The following is an 18550-nucleotide window of genomic DNA, read 5'->3' as shown; positions in this document are numbered from 1 at the left end:
CATAACACGATCTTTCTAAACCACTTCTTTAGTGATAACTAATCCAATTTGTAACATTTTTTCACCTTTTAATTACTCGGGCCAACTCTTCCAACTTAAAGAAATTAAGAGTGTACTAGATTTCGACCAGAGGGATTATTGCCTTTTTTTTATCGGAATTTAGGCTTTCCTAATCAAGAAGCCCAACATACCGACTTTTGATACTCAAAATTACAGTAAGAAAAATGGTTTTTTTGGATGTGGTTTCCAAATTTTCTTATCACAAATGTTTGTAATACTTTTTGAATGTCATCTTAGTAGATATTTTTTTAATAACTTATGAATAACATTGTCATAACATATAATGGTGTTGAATAAACTTGAATATTTGGTCTTTCTTAATGGACTGGCCAAATTAACTATTTGTTAGAGTTTTGTATAGGTTAAGGTTTCAGGGACCGAGTGTTATATAATCATAACACTAGTTTGTCATGTCATTTTTTATATTTTGATTTTCACAATAATATTATCTTTTTTAGGTGGACGTAACCAAGTTTTATCTTTATTAACCATGTTAAATCTGTGTCATTTTTAATGTCTATGATATTCTCTCGCATTCCTTTATAACAAATTGGTACTAAAGCTTTAGAAAATTCTATTATTTGTTTTTTAATTGAGATGGAAATAGTAAACATTAAGATCGACAAGTTCATTAGAACATTTTCAACTTATGACAGATCAAGATACGAGCTTTAGTAAAACAACATAGTTTATGTGGGCCGCTGAATTTTCTTATCTAAATCATATAAAATTTTTGTCTAGTCTTTCATTATTGGAAATATACAGTAAGTCTGGAAGATATCCGGTATGTAATCCATTCGAGGGATCTATGCAATAATGTAACTTGTACAATTACAAATAGTAATTCTCGAGATTATTTACCAGCGGAGGTAGCGAGCGAGGGAAATAGAAGAAGAAACACGAAAAGTCATTTACTTCAAAAGGTCCTAAGGCAAATGGTGTCTGTAATTACTACAATGTGAAAGGACATTGGAAGAAAAATGTACTTTGAAGAAAAATCTATAGAAATCTTGTTTTGATTTTGCAATTTTGTTGAAGATTATCTGATAATAATATAGCTCTAATTGTAGATGGACACACATCAGGTTCTTAATTCTAGAGCTTTGTATCATATTTTTCATCGGAGAGAGTAATTTAAATCTTATAAACATTTAATGGTGGTAGTAGTTTTATGGCTATTAATTCTATTTGTAAGACACTTGGGATTGACTCGATCAAGACACATGAGGGTAGATTGTGTACACTAAATGAGGTCAGACATGTTTCACTTATTACTAATAATTTGATATCTCTGAGTATTCTAGAAAATAATGGATTTTGGTCTAAAGGTGAAAATGGAGTTTTGAATGTTGCAGGAGTTTTGATGTTATTTTGAAAGATGTCAAGAATGACACTTTTTATTTCATGTAGTGTTCTATTGTCTTCGGTTCTATTTCTGTTGCATCTTTAGAGATTCACAAAGATGACTCATCAAAGATATGTCATATGAGGCTTGATCATATGAATGAATGGGGATACTGATTTTAGCAAAGAATGATCTTCTTAGTGGTCACAAGATCACGAATTTTGATTTTTGTGAGAATTATATTTTTAGAAAACTACATCACAACAAATTTTGAAGGTTATTCACCTGACAAAAGACACTTGATTATTTCCATTTGAATTGTTAGGGTCCGACTAATGTTGAATCTCTTGGGGGTTAGAGATATTTCTTGACAATCATTGATGATTTTTCAAGGATAACTTGGTTGTCTGTCATAAAAAATAAAGGAAAAGTTTTTAAATATTTCAAGGAGAGGAAAATGTTGGTGGAAAATCAAACTAGGAAGAAGATCAATAATTTACGAACTAATAGTGGTCTAGAATTTTGTTCGCTGAGTTTGATTAGTTTTGCAAAGATGCAAGAATTGCTCGTCATCACACAATAAGGCATATGCCACACCAGAATGGTATAGTTAAGAGAATGAATAAAAAACTAATAGAAAGAGCAAGGTACATGCTCTATAATTCAAAATTTGATAAGAGTTTTTGACAATGACAATGACTATAACATGTTATTTGATAAATTATGGGTCTTACACCGGGATTAACTACAAAATACCTTACGAAGGGTGGTCTAGAAAATCTACTTATTACTCTAGTTTGAAAATTTGTGGTTACAATATTTATTATCATTTCAATGAAGGTAATTAGAGGCAAGAATGAAGAAATGAGTATTTGTGAACTATATAGATGGTGTCAAATGATACAGAGTATGATCTCCATCTTAGATAAGAGTTATTCTGAGTAAAAACGTCATCTTTAATGAGAATTCTAAAGTAAGTTAAATTATAAAGTTTATAGCAGAAAGTAGACGTGTTGATAAATAGATAGAGTTAAAAATTACTCTACAAAAAGATAAAGAACATCACATTGATGCACAGTTATCAGAGTATAAATAATTAGATTCTCAATCATCTCAAATTATTCATTAGAGTGTAGCTGAAGGTCTGTTAATGAGGATTGTAGCACTTTAGAGATACGATTATGAGAATATGGTTGGTTATGAACTACATATTGTTGAGAAGGAGGTGGATACGTTTGAACCATCCACTTATAAAGAAGTTGTATTAAGTTTTAAAGTTGCACAGTAGTTGGTAATAATGGGAGATGGAATAGAATCACTTTACAATAATCATATTTGGGAGTTAGTCACATTGTCTACAATGATAAAGGTTATTACTTGAAAATTAGTTTTCAAGAAAAATGAATGGATATTAGTTGTTGAAAGAATCAAGTTTAAGGCTCTAGTTGTTGCAAAGGGTTCAATTAGAAAGAGAGAATATACTATGCGAGATATTTTCACTAGTGGTCAAACATACTTCCATTAGGGTGTTGCTAGAAATAGTGACACGTCAAAATTTAGAGTTTGAACAACTTGATGTGAAAATAACTTTTTTACATTGAGAGTTAGATAAAGTGATATGCATGATTTAATTATATAGTTTCCTAGTTCAAATAAAAGAAAAATATGTTTGCAAGTTGAAGAAGTCTTTATGCGGACTTAAATAGTTTTTAAGGCAATTGTATAAGAGGTTTGACAATTTTATGATGACTCTTAGTTACGATATGAGTATATATGATTATTATGTGTACTACAACAAGTTGAATGATAACTCATTTATCTATCTAGTCTTGTATGTAGATGACATGTTGGTAACAACAAAAATCAAGAAAAATACTTAGAAGTTGGAAGATTTTCTAAATGTTGAGTTTGAAATGAAGGATTTGGAAATAGCTCGGAAAAATTTAGGAATGGAGATTCATAGAGATATATCAAAAGAAACTTTTTCTTATCACATAAATGTTACATTGAAAAGGTGTTGTTAAGGTTTGGGATGTCGTTAGTTAAACCTATAGATACACATTGTAATGCTAATATTCATCTTACTACTTTGTTTGCTCGACTGATGAGGATAAAGAGTATATGACTCGAGTTCCTTATGCTAGCATAATAGATAATTTGATGTATGCTAGGGTATAAATTGACCAGATCTGGCACATACATTAAGTGTTGTGAACAAATGTATGATACAATAAGAGAAGAATTACTAACAAGTTGTTAAGATGATATTCATGTATTTACTAGGAACATCTGATCTGATGTTGGTCTCATATATAGATGTGATACACATTGTCTGCTTACTAATTATTTAGAATATGATTATGCTAATGTTAGACATGTTGATATAGAAGATCTATAATTTGTTATGTATTCACTATTGATGGTCCGATTGTTAATTGAAAGACGACTCTTCAACCTACTATGACTTTATCTATAAAAGAGATAGAGTACATGACATTGAGAGAAACTTTTAAAGAGAGAATATGGCCGAAAGCACTAGTTCGTAATCTAAGCCTACAATAAGATCAGACAACTATATTTTGTGACCGTCTAAGTTCTATATGTTTAGACAAGGATCAGGTTCATTATGAACAAACTAAGTATATTGACGTGATGTATAATTTCCTAAGGAATGAGAATAGGATAAATGTGAAGAAAGTAGGAACGGTTGGCAATCCTACTGATATGTTCACAAAGATAATTTTTCATAGCAAATTTCAAAATTGTTTGGACTTTCTTAACGTCAAAAACTGTTAAGTTGTTCTAGGGACAACTTTGGAAGAGAGAGAAAATATAATATCTCAGCATTGACTAATGAATTGGAACATCTAGTGCTGATTAATTCATCTAGGTCATCTAGCATTGATTAATATATTTGAGTCATTTGGGAATTGACTAATGCATCTAGGACATTTGAGAGAATAAAAGTCAATGTGAAGATTGTTGAATAGACTTAAATATTTGAATTTTTTAATGGAACAATCTAATTCTCTATTTGTTAGGGTTTTATATCTGTTAGGGTTTTAAAGGACCGAGTATTATATAAAATCATATCATAACCCTAGTTTGTCATGTCATTATCTATTCTAATCTTCTCAATAATATTTTTTATTTTAAGTGGACGTAACAAAGTTTTATCTTGGTGAACCATGTTAAATCCATGTCATTTTTATTGTTCACGTTATTCTCGCATTCTGTCATACCAAATTGAATATGTTTCAATTGATTTGTATCATTATCTTGCAATATTTGTAATTTAGAAGATCAATGATTTAATGAATTTTGCATCGTTAAATTTCATTTTAATCTTAACTCTAAAAAACATCCAAAATTGTGATAATAGAAACATGCAAGGATGTACTTTCTTAATATGGTTTGATTATTTATGAGAAATCTACACAAGATAAAAATATGATAAGGAAGGGGTTAAATAGAAGGCGGAGGCCTCTAGTCACTCCTTGGCCTCACGCCGCCAGTTCTGGTGCACATCAATGTGGTCCCCTTGACATTGTGCTCCTTTTGCGACCATCGTGAACAACATAGGGAACATATATAAAATGTTGAGGGGTTCCAATTTGGTCCTCTTGAAATTATCTCCTTTTGTGACAATCATGAACAACATAGGGAACATATATAAAATGTTGAGGGGTTCCAATGTGGTCCTCTTGAAATTGTGCTCCTTTTGCAACAATCATGAACAACACAGGGAACATATATAAAATGTTGAGGGGTTCCTCCATACACTACAAGTCTTGGTCGTACCCATAGTGAACTCACTCATGCCTTTGGGTCCGGTGCGAGAGGTAGGGTGATGTTTTGTGGGAGGTAGCATGAAGATATTAATGCTAAGATAATGATTTTTTAATTTAAAAAGTTATAACAAGTCTCACAACTCCTCTTACTACAACTTAAAATAATTTTAGTGAAAAATGAACTTGTAATATTTGATATCTAAGGCCCAATTTTTATCACTTAAGCTATCATATAGTAGGTTTATACTAAGATAAATAATATTATCTGGAAATAATAGTAATAGTATAAATGAGGTTAATATTAATCAAATATTAGTTTGTCACTTGAACTATCATATAAGGTTTAGGCTAAGATAAATAATATTATCGGTAAATAGCTGTAATCTATATATATATAATGATGCTTAATTTTTAAAGTGTCCGGATTGCCGGGTCGAAAGCTGTGGTTAATTTTAATATATATGTGAGAGTAAATTAATACTTGGGTCGGATTGTGGGTTGACCCGCCCATAAACTTAAAACGGTTAAAAATAAAAATTAAAAATGCAATAGGTATGGTTCGAACTTGCAACCTAACAAAATAAGTACAACCCTTTAACCAACTAGGCTAATAACACTTTATAATTTAAATTCAACACCAAATATTATGAACGCGCTAGTTCATCAATAGTTTTTAATCATTCTCTTTTGACTCTGCGCTATAGATTTCACTATTATTAGTTAGCAATAATGAAAGAATTTCGTCATATTTATAGAGATAGGGGACATAATTCATGTGGATATAATAAGTCTCGTCTGGGCTACTTTAATGGTAGTCTTTACATTTTTCCTTTCACTCATAGTATGGGGAAGAAGTGGACTCTAGAGGTCAAACTAATTGAGTTGAGGATTCAAACTGTATCAATTGTTTTAGAGATCGTTCTGTAATGTAAGAGTAAATGGATACTTGAGTCGGATTGTTGGTTGACCCGTCCATAAATTTAAAACGGTTAAAAATAAAATAAAAAATGCTATACTATAATATTTTTTCATAGTTTTTTATATTTTTACCCGTGCAAATTGTCACGGGCTCAGTCTTTTCACCAACGATCCGTACGACACTAGTTACGATCTTTGCAAGAACGAGTAACTAGTCAGCCTTACTCGACGCAACACTCGACATTTAATAGAATTGACACAAGAATTCTAGAGAGAGAGTAAACTCTTACAAAGGATAATATTATATCACTTGAATACTTGGTGATTTACAATGTAATATCTCACAAGTATTTATAGGACTAATTATAGCTATTACATTAATGACACACTAATTTAGGGCATTCTTTATAAGTATCAATTAGTGATGCACTAATTTAGGGATTCCTTCTAATTGTCAATTAGTGATGGACTTATCAATGACATTTCTTTTAAGTATCAATTAGTGATGTGCTAATCAAGGACATGCTTTTCAACTCTCAATTAGTGATGCGTTAATCAAGCACCTGCCTTCCATCTAGAATATTCCTTGTGTTGGGCTTAAGCGGGCTTAAGCCTCCTCCTCTTCTTGGGCCAGGAAGATTGGGTCGTGACATTCTCCTTAAGCCTCCTCTTCTTAGGCCAGGAAGATTGGGCCGTGACATTCTCCCCACTCAATCTGGCTACGTCCTCGTCGCTTCCTCCTTGTAGGCCTAGATGATGTCTCCACATAAGATAGAAGTTTTGAACGACATGCTGGTTTTCCAACTCATTTCTTCTCTAAGAAAGGGCCTTCATATTGCCTCACAAGCCCCTTGTGAACTTTGGAAAATCGTCTCTCTTGATGGAAGAGAAGTTTTACTATCACTCGGTTTCCTCCGAACTCCAAGTGTCTTCTCTTCTTGTCCTCCAATTTCTTCATTCTTTTGGCGGCCTTGGCTATTTCGCACTTCTCTTTCTTGAAGAGCAACTCCTCCGGTTGCCTCTTCGATTCCTCCAATTTGGAAGGTTTCATGCGATAAAGAACCGGCGTCGATGGTTTAGTACATTAGACTAACTCTTCTCTGTGATCCACCTCTCTCTTATGGTGGGGTTTTTTTGATAATCCAACAGGAATTACATCATGATCTTTCTCTAGGATAGTTGTAAATTCTGGAGGTATCTTCTCTTTTGACACAATTTTCTCATCTTCTTTTACGGTGACAAAAGATGATGGGTGGGTCTTCGTTGCACCTTTTAAGAGTTGCATGGCAGATGGGTGCCTAGTTTCTCTCTTACCCTCTCTTGTTAAAGGTATTGTGCGAGTATCACCTTGATCTAAAATGTACATCATATTGGCAGAAGGGAGTAGGATGTCATTTACCTTGTCTAGGAGCTCTATGCCGAGAATGTACATCATATTGGCGAGTATCACCCTTGATCTAGAATGTACATCATATTGGCAGAAGGGAGTATGATGACATTTACCTTGTCTAGGAACTCTATGCCGAGAACCATTTTGTAGTCGTCCATGTCAATAATGGAGAAATCCAGAAGTCCAGTCCACTCCCCCAAGTTAATCTTTACATTACGAGCAACTCCATAAGTTGCACTTGGTGCCGAGTTGACTGCTTTAAGCCATCCTTGCTCCTTAGTGTACTTAATCCCCAGTATTTCCGCCTCCTTTACCCCTAGAAAATTTTTGTTGGCTCCCGTATCCAGCAAAGCTTTAACCATGTGGTTTCTTACTTTTGTTACCATAAATAGTCGTCCTTTCTTCGCGAACTTTGTCTCATTAAAATTTGCTGCAATGACACTAAGTAAGTTTAACGACCCCAATCGAGCTTCATCGTGAAGGCGTTCTTGTTCCTCCATCAATGCTGATAGTTTATTCTTCATATGGAATTCTCTTTCTTTGTGCGACCCTTCACAGAATAAACACTTTATCCGGGGTCTCTCTCCATGTTTCTCCTCCCGATCTTCTCTACCATTGGGTTTGGTAGACTTAACTAGGTCTTCATTGTTGTAGATATGGTTCCACTATTTCCCCCTTGTCATTCCTCTTATAGGTCGACTTTAGTTTCACTTTCCTTCTCATTTCGACAAGTGATTCAGCCACGACAATAGCGGTGTTTAGATCTTGGACACCACGGCGTTCCAACTCCAACTTCATCCATATTTGTAGACCATCAGTGAAGGCAAACAAGGCTTCGTCATCTGAATGGTTAGGGATTTCAAGAAGAGTAGCGATGAACTCCTTGACATACTCCTTGATACTCCCTCTATGTGAGAGCCATCGCAATTTGGCCATTGCTTCTCGGATGGCGTTTTCAGGATAGAACTGTCTCTTAAGTTCCTTCTTAAATTCACCTCAGGTATTGATAGAACATAGACTTCTTTCTATGTCACTATTTCTTCTCCTCCACCACAACATTGTGGTGTCTTTCAAGTATGTCGTGGAAGTATCTATCTTCCTCTAGGCCGAGTGCTTTGAAATACTGGTCCAGACTCTATAAGAAGTTGTCGATCTTCTTCGCATTCCTCTCGCCTAAATACGCTTTAGGCCTTAAAATGTCTATCCTTATCGGATTGAGGACTCCTGCAGGCGCACGTCCGCACTCTTGCACAACCGCCTTCTTGAGTAACGTCACATCCTCTTCAGTGGCTTGTAACTTATAAGTCATTATCTCGAGTTTCTCGGTCAAGGTACTGATTTCACCAAGGAGGGTCTGCTCCACGATCTGAGTTTGCTCTTGACATTTAGACAAGCCTTCGTTCAGGGCACCTTGCATTCCTCCTCGGAGCACGTCTCTCTCCTTCTCAAGCTCGGCAATGCGTTCCTCTAGGTCCCCGACATTATCTTATCTGTACGCCACGCTAAGTTCTACCTTTCCAACTTGGTGATAATGTCAATGATAGCGTCTCTTGATCTCTCTCTTTCTTTGGTAGCTTTGGATCCTCCCGCCTGAACTTTGCGAGAGTTCCTACCATCTTCTCTAGTCCCGCGGGGAAGATTTTCTACTTCGTCCACGACCTTTGAACTTTCCTCCGATCTCTTCGTCATTTCAGCTCTGATACCAATTGTCATGGGCTCAGTCTTTTTACTGACGATCCGTGCGACACTAATTACGATCTTCGCAAAACGAGTAACCAATCAGCCTTACTCGACGCAACATTCGACGTTTAATAGAATTGACACAAGAATTCTAGTGAGAGAGTAAACTCTTACAAAGAATAATATTATATCACTTGAATACTTGGTGAATTACAATGTAATACCTCACAGATATTTATAGAACTAATTCTAGATATTACATTAATGACACACTAATTTAGGGCATTCCTTGTAAGTGTCAATTAGTGATGCACTAATTTAGGGATTCCTTTTAATTGTCAATTAGTGATGGACTAATCAAGGACATTTCTTTTAAGTATCAATTAGTGATGTGTTAATCAAGGACATGCCTTTCAACTCTCAATTAGTGATGCGTTAATCAAGCACCTACCTTCGAGCTAGAATATTCCTTGCGTTGGGCTTAAGCGGGCTTAAACCTCCTCCTCTTCTTGGGCCAGAAAGATTGGGTCGTGACATTCTCCTTAAATCTCCTCTTCTTGGGCTAGGAAGATTGGGCCGTGACAAAATGCACGGAATACATACTAGTCGTATATATATGAGATTAATAACAATGATTTAACTATCCGTCTTCATTAACAAAAAAAAAAAAGGGTGAATATTAATAAAATATTGAATATAAACGATCAAAAATAGCAACAGATCCAAATAGTGTTGCTATTGGTCTTTCGTGACAGCAAATTTGAGTAAGAGCAATATTTTTCTCATAGTTATTTCTCTATTATACTTATTTTGGTTTAATAGCGACAGATAATAAAACCGTTGTTAATTTCAGTTGTAGTATAGTTATTTCTCTATTATACTTATTTTGGTTTAATAGCGACAGTTGTTAATTTCAGTTGTAGTTAAGTAGTCATTGAGCAAATACCAAAAACAAATACGAAAACAAATAGTAATCAATAAGCAATACCAAAAATAAATAAAAAATTGTCATACAAAAACAATTAATACCCTGCTGCCAACAATTACCCATAAAAAAATAATAAATTTAAATTAATTATTTTTCAACTAGACCAATTTATAGCATCGGTGCATGTCTCCCAAAATCCGCAATGGATCCAGGCATGATGATATAAGATAAGGAGAATTTTTACAATATCTTTGTGAAATATTAACAATAAAATATTTTAAATGAAACAAGTGGAGAACAAAAAGAGAAATTTTCTTCTTCCTCTTTGCAAATGACAAGTCAATGATGTAACAACAAGTTGATGTAAACAAAGAGGAAATCGCAATAGAGTACTTCATAGTACTTTTGCTCAATTAATTAAACCGCCTCGTGTTGGTTTATCAAAAGAAGAGTGATTAGGAAATAAATATATTGCCCTCTTGTATTATTAAAAGAAGAAATTATCATTACTTTTTTCATTAAATTAAGAAATCTATATATAGATCCCCTAATCCCTCCCAAGATCCACGCATGAATTTAAGTAATTTAATCTCACAAATATCAAACATGATGATGTATTTTATTTTATTTTATATACATATCGAATTATCTACTGTTTTCTGAATCAAATCTTACGCATTGCATTGATTATTAACTATTTTGTTACCTCTTCATGATCTGTATTTTGAATTTTTTGAAGATTTTTGTTTTGTTTGTATTAAGATAGGAAACTAGAATTACCCACAATAATGATATTCACTTCATATAAAAATAAACATGTTATATTTCAAAATAATCTATTAAAGTATCATAAGAAATCATCAAAATATTGATCAAAATCAAAGATTTTGGATAAAAATTGAAAAACTATAATTTGTTAAGTAAACTGAGAAGTATATTTTAAATTTAACTTTAATTAATGATATAAGTTACTCATTGGTACTTTAAGTAGAAAGGATATGTTATTCATCTAAGAAGTCAAAATGTTTATGTTGACCTTCATCAAGAACATTTTAAGTGAAAGTTTACTATGATTAAATGTTACACTAGTCTACTCTAAGAATAAACCATGATCACAAAAATATGAAATAAGTGAAATTATATGATGCACTACATGAGCATGATTATACTATTGTTTATTTATTTCTTTTCTGATTATCTTTTGAATAAAAGGTCGTAGAATAAAAAATGTTTAAATAATTAAAATTAAAAGCAAAAATAGCAAGAAAACTAAATAAGAGATTGAATCAGACGCAAAAAAGATAACATTACTAACGAGCTATCATACTTGATAAGGTGAAGGGAAATAGAACATCGCCCAAAACACATAAAATAGCGCTCATTATTTGATGCGCAAGACGGGCCTTGTTGTTAAAGGAACTCCTATTCTTTTCTCGATCCTCAACTCTTAAAATTATTTGGACATAACTCATTTCATATTTAGAATAGTTTGCAATAGGCCCATACACGTAAGGATCGTAGATCTTGGCCTACTTTGTTCGAACATTGATAAGAATATCGAGACTACTTTTTTCAACCCTTTTAGAACGTTTTTGGCCTACAGCTGATTCTTAGGGCCGATCCATCTTGTTGATATACTATTTTAGCAGTTCGATCTCTTTTCATTTAAATAATATTATAAATTTCTTTGTTTTAACACTGTTGTATAATTTGTTTTAACTAGACTAAGCATATGCAACCACAATGATGTCTCACCTTAATTAGTTTAGAAATTTAATTAGAATTAGACCTAATATCTTAGGATAGTAAGATCATTATTCTAAATATCATGTCACCAAGCTACTTAAGATATTATAAATATGTAATAAACTTATATGACAAAAACTAATAATACAAACATTTATAGAAAATTTAACAATAATACAAACATGTTCATCATGAAGTTAAATTTATTAAATGAAGCTTGTTTGCTTAATCTTATTATCTCTTCTGGCAATTCCTTTAGTCACATTAAGAAAACTAGTGTTACACTCTAGTTTGTTGTTTTATTTTTTTTGTTACATAATTTTGTCTATACTGATACTTTTATTTTACGTTACATAATTTTGCCAACCTTTAGTCACACCATAGAAATTGATGTTACACTATTTTTGCCGTTACACTTTCGTTTTGTTATACTTTGATTATTTTTACGCAATTTTGTCTACCGTTTCACTTTTATTTGACGTCATGTCATCGTACATTTGTTTGATCTTACGCAGTTTTGTTTGCCGTTACATTTTTGTATGTCGTTTTCTTATATTTGCTCGTTTTTTTTCTTACTTTAGAATAGTTTCTTTGTCACGTTTTCTTTCCTTTTACGTTACATGTTTGTTTTTTCTTTTTGTTAATGGACAATGTTTTTATTTTTATATTTTGATGTCGCAACTTGAGCAATGACTACACAATTGGGGTTAGGCTTTCTTGAGCACAGTTTCGATGGTGAAATGAGCCATGGTGTTTCTTTTGACTAGGTGATAACTTGTGTACCAAACAAAACATTAAGTTGTTTAGTCTTTGGAGGATTCTCACTAGTACTATACATATTTTTTAACTCAAATTTATGTTAATAAAATTTTCATATAATTATATAGAATATATTAAATGTTGGTATATCTTTATAATTTTCTTGATGCTTGTTATCTTGAAAAATTCTGAGTATAAAAAAATATTGTGTCCATTAAAAAGTAGCAATATTAATATTAAAGATAATAATTGACTAATAATAACAAATCATTACAAAAAAAGAATTAGTAAAGTAATAGAAATGTTTAATTCATAATTTAATTATACATCGACATAGTAGGTGTATTAATTAGTTTAAAACTATACTAAATTATATACATATACTTCAAAAACTAGTACTGAATTAGTTTTAAAAAAAATTAACCTTACAAAAAAGTTTGATTTGTTATACTATTCAATTATTTTAGTTTAAAAAAAATCATGCAACATATTGTTTAATTATTTCATTAAACATATATTAAAATTAAAATATTTAATTTTTAGATAAGACCTTTGTCATTTAAACTAGACTAATGATGAGAACACTTAAAATTGAATTAAATTTTTTGAAGTTGATGAGATTTAAAAATGACAACACTAAGCACAAGATCAAACAAGTTCCAAGTAATTTATTTTTTTTTATATATTTTTCAAAGCCAAACAAGCTCTAATAGTTGTTTATTATATAAAACTAATAAAAAAATATATGTTAAAAGTTTTGAAAGAAATAATTTGAACATAATAAAGTGGACCCTATTATAAGTAATATTTTTTGTCATAATAAAAAAGTTCCTTTCTACTCCTTAATAAATAAAATGATGGTGAAGAAGAGAGAGAATTGAATCGTGGGGTGGGTCCCATGGCATGTGAGAAAAACACAACCTTCTCAATTCTGTTTAATGTTTATCCCCCCTACTTCTTCTACCTCTAGAAGAAGAACAGAACAGAGCATTCTCTCTCATTCACTCATAGTCTCTGATAATAATACACAGTCCTCAAATCTGAAAATGAAAACTTGAGAGAAATCACTAGCTTAGATTACCCATTATCATCTTCATCTTCACAAGATGAAACCCTTTCTCTTTCTCCATCTTCTTCTCTTATTCTTTCTCTTACTAAATCCTTCTTCATCTTCTTCTTCTATTACTGATTCACAGTTACTGTTATCCTTCAAATCCTCTCTTCCCAGTCCAAACCCATTACAGAATTGGCTGGAAACCAACTCACCATGTAATTTCTCCGGTATTACTTGCCGGAGCTCCACTGTTACTGCAATAGACCTCAGCTATGTTCAATTGAATGTTGATTTCTCTATGGTTTCTTCATCTATCTTGTCCATTTCCAATTTGGAGAGGCTTACACTAAAGGGGGTTAATCTCACTGGGTCTGTTTCATCTGCTGCGAAATATCGATGTACTTCCGCCTTGAAGTACTTAGATCTGGCTGATAATGGAATTTCTGGTCATTTATCTGATTTATCGAGTCTAGCTGGCTGCTCTGGACTGGGTTTCTTGAACATGTCGAAGAATGGGTTAGTTTTTGGAGATTTGTCCGTGGGGTTTAAATTGAAGCTTGAAGTGTTGGATCTGTCGTATAACAGTATTTCAGGGTCGAACTTACTTGTTTGGTTGGTCTCCGGTGGATGTAGTAATCTAAAGTATTTGTCTTTGAAAGGGAATTGGGTTACCGGAGATGTCGCCGGAGTCGGAGATTGTGAAAACTTAGAACATTTAGATATTTCTAGTAACAATTTCACTTCTGGGTTTCCTCCATTTGAGAGTTGTCTATCTCTCAAATACCTCGACATATCTTCCAACAAATTTTCCGGCAATATTGCAGTTTCTCTCTCTTCTTGTAAGAGTCTTAGTTTCTTGAACATGAGCAGTAACATGTTCAACGGAACTTTTCCGGCGATCTCCGGCGGGAAATTAGAGTCGCTTCATATGTCCGGTTGTGGGGTACGAGGGGAATTATCGGAGCAGATGATTGGTTCACTCTGTTCGAGTCTCATTGAACTCGACATTTCATCGAACAGCTTGTATGGTTCTTTACCTGAATCTTTCAGTTCTTGTTCTGTTCTTGAAAGACTCAACCTTTCCATAAACAATTTCACCGGTGACTTGCCGATTGATACCTTTCTTAAGATGAACAATTTGAAGAGCATATCTTTAGCGTTTAATTCTTTTGTGGGTAATCTTCCAGATGGTTTCTCTAACATGATTTCTCTCGAAATATTGGATTTGAGTTCTAATAGTCTCTCAGGCATTATTCCTCCTGGATTGTGTCAAAACAAGATGAACCCACAACTGAAGACACTCTCCCTTCAGAACAACCAATTCACCGGTCCGATACCGGAAACAATCAGTAACTGCTCGGAGTTAGAAACCCTTGATCTGAGTTTCAATTACCTAACCGGAATCATCCCTTCAAGCTTGGGTTCTCTATCTAAGCTAAAAAACTTGATTCTTTGGTTAAACCAACTCCACGGAGAAATCCCAGAAGAACTCAAGTATATCCAACCGTTAGAGAATCTAATCCTCAACTTCAACCAGCTTAGCGGCGAAATCCCATCGGGTCTATCCAATTGCAAGAAGTTGAACTGGATTTCATTGTCGAACAACCATCTCACCGGCGAAATTCCGGCGACATTCGGCCTGCTGACTAACCTCGCGATTCTTGAGCTCGCGAACAATTCAATTTCAGGAACCATTCCAACTGAGCTCGGGAATTGTAGCAGCCTTCTTTGGTTAGACCTTAATAGTAACCTATTAAGCGGCGAGATTCCTCCGGTTCTGTTTAAGCAATCAGGAAACGTCGCCGGAGCATTGCCGGAGAATCGGTTCACCTATATAAAGAACGACGGCAGCAAACAATGCCACGGAGCGGGTAGTCTCCTCGAGTTTGCGGGTATTCGAGCGGAGCAATTGAACCGTCTTTCCTCGAGACATCCATGTAATTTCACCCGACTCTACTTTGGTAAAACTCGAACGAATTTCAATAGAAACGGGTCGATGATATTCCTCGATCTTTCCTACAATACCTTAACCGGAAGCATCCCGAAAGAGCTCAGTTCTGCTCTATATCTAACAATTTTGAATTTGGCGCATAACAATCTCACCGGGGCTATTCCTCCCGAGCTCGGAAACTTGAAGTCGTTCACCATTCTCGATCTTTCCTACAACATGCTAAACGGGTCGATACCGCACACTTTATCGGGTATTGCATTAAGCGAAGTTGATTTGTCGAACAACAATCTATCTGGATTGATCCCGCAGACTGCCCCTTTTGACACGTTTCCGGATTATCGATTCGCCAACAATTCGGGACTATGTGGGTATCCTCTTTCGGGTTGTGGGAAGGATCCTTTTTCAAATTCGAGCCAAAAACACAAAGGATTCGGTAAGAAACAAGTTTCCCTGTTGGGGAGCGCGGCCATCGGATTGCTTATCGCTCTCTTCTGCGTTTACGGGTTGGTTTTGTTTGTCATGGAGAGGAAGAAGAGACGGAAGGATGAAGAGGCTGCAATCGAGGTTTGTACTCATAATTCGGGTACTGCGAACACTAGCTGGAAGCTAACTGGGTTACGGGAGGCTTTGAGTATAAACCTGGCAACGTTTGAGAAACCCTTAAAGAAGTTGACATTCGCCGACCTTATGAAAGCCACTAACGACTTCCATAACGATAGTATTATCGGGTCGGGAGGGTTTGGGGACGTGTACAAGGCGCAATTAAAAGACGGAATGGTGGTGGCGATTAAGAAACTCATACATATAAGCGGACAGGGCGATCGCGAGTTCACGGCCGAGATGGAAACAATCGGGAAAATCAAGCATAGAAACCTCGTTCCGTTACTCGGGTATTGCAAAGTCGGGGAGGAACGACTTTTGGTTTACGAGTTCATGAAATACGGGAGCCTTGATGACGTTCTTCACGACCGTAAAAGGATAGGAATCAAATTGAATTGGGCTCAACGTCGAAGAATCGCAATGGGCGCGGCTCGAGGTTTGGCTTTCCTACACCACAATTGCAGCCCAAATATAATCCATAGGGATATGAAATCGAGCAATGTATTGGTTGACGAAGATTTAGAAGCAAGAGTTTCAGATTTCGGTATGGCTCGGTTAATGAGTGCAATGGACACGCATTTGAGCGTAAGCACGTTAGCAGGCACCCCTGGTTACGTCCCACCCGAATACTACCAAAGTTTTAGGTGTTCAACAAAAGGCGATGTCTATAGCTACGGTGTTGTATTGCTCGAGCTTTTAACGGGGAGACAACCGACTGATTCATTGGATTTTGGCGACAATAATCTGGTTGGATGGGTGAAATTGCACGCTAAAACTGGCATAATCGAAGTTTTTGATCCAGAGTTGTTGAAAGACGATCCCGGATTGAAGATTGAACTTTTGCAACATTTGAAGCTGGCTTGCGCTTGTCTTGACGATAGACCGTGGAGGCGACCTACGATGATTCAAGTGATGGCGATGTTTAAGGAGATTCAGGCAGGACCCGGGATCGATTCTTCGGCTACTAAGATTTCATCGGTTGCAGGGATGGAAATGAGTTGCATCAAGGAAGGGAATGATGAACCAGGGAAGAACTGATCATATATATGAATGGGTGATAAACAAAAATAAGACCAACTTTTTACATGAAGAATCCAATTAAGTCGTTTTTATTTATTAATTATTATTATTATTATACCAAAATTAGAAGGTTGTTTATTAATTAATAATTAGCCTGCAATGTAATACTGTAAATCATATCAACTAGTGAAGCTGTTTTCCTATATATGATATCTTTATACTCGAACAAACCATAGACTATAGTTCATATCCATCTAGATAAAGAAAGTGTGTTCAAAAGAAGAAATTATTATATTATATTATATATTTATACTCTTTGTTTTTCCTAAATAACTATTTTTTTAACTTAAATAAGTTTAATTAATAGTAACCCATATATAATATAGCTTAGATTATTCAAATGTTACACAAAAAATGTCTAAGCAAATGGAAAGGAAAAAGTTAGATTTAATTAATTTATTTAAAAATAGAGTATTATTATTATTAATATTTTTATTTTGTTTTCAAGACAAGAATCGTGTTTAAGAGAAAAAAAAAAAAAGGTCAATGATTAAATGACAGTTTAAGAGATAAAGTCAATCATGACAATTGAGCAAATTGTGTTGTGGAGTGCTATTATCATATTTGTCCCGTTCTACTTTAGGATTTTGTTTATACTAGATATCAGACATAGTCGGGGCGATTGAACACAAATATTATATCCACCACATCATTAAGTATGAGTCAAACTTATGAATTTAAATAATTTTTTTTAGACAATTTATAATCGTCATCCTTTATAAATAAATAAATATGTCTCGTCAAAATTGTAATTATTCAAATATATATCAAATTCTTTTTCTTTCTGATTGCTTATTTGGTTATTCAATTATTAACATTCAATATTCAAACTAGAAAGAACAGTATCATGATGTGGGCTATCATCCTATATCATTAACTTTGATCAACATAAGATCCACCTATGTATTTTCAAATATGAAAATAATATTGGGACCTAAATAAAAAATAAAGTGTGTTATGATACACAATAATTTAAAAACAATTCAGTAGCTTATTTAGTTATCTCCTTTTGAATTAAAATATAACAAAAAATTATAATAATAGGAGTGAATGACCCTTAAAATTATAATAATAGGAGTGAATGACACTTAAGGGTGGGAAAAATTACCGATATTAAAGGTATATCGAAAATATCGTACCGCAATATATCGAAAATATCGATTTTTAAGGTATACCGAAAAAATGTAAGGTATGATACCGATACCGAAATTATTAGTAAGGTAAAAGTATGAAATTTTTAAAATTTTT

The 18550-nt window shown here is 33.9% G+C and overlaps 1 protein-coding gene across 1 annotated transcript; it reads left to right on the top strand.

Annotated features, from left to right (window-relative positions):
• Positions 1 to 13573: 13573 nt before the first annotated feature.
• LOC124940685 (brassinosteroid LRR receptor kinase-like) lies at positions 13574 to 17454 on the top strand. The gene has a single exon (XM_047481218.1). The coding sequence runs from the start codon at positions 13724 to 13726 to the stop codon at positions 17258 to 17260; it is 3537 nt and encodes a 1178-aa protein (XP_047337174.1). The 5' UTR covers positions 13574 to 13723; the 3' UTR covers positions 17261 to 17454.
• The last annotated feature ends 1096 nt before the right edge of the window (positions 17455 to 18550 follow it).

Source organism: Impatiens glandulifera, chromosome 5 (genome assembly GCF_907164915.1).
Source record: "Impatiens glandulifera chromosome 5, dImpGla2.1, whole genome shotgun sequence".
NCBI lineage: Eukaryota > Viridiplantae > Streptophyta > Magnoliopsida > Ericales > Balsaminaceae > Impatiens > Impatiens glandulifera.
Note: the sequence above shows the minus strand (reverse complement) of the source record. Positions and strands in the feature narration are given on the sequence as shown.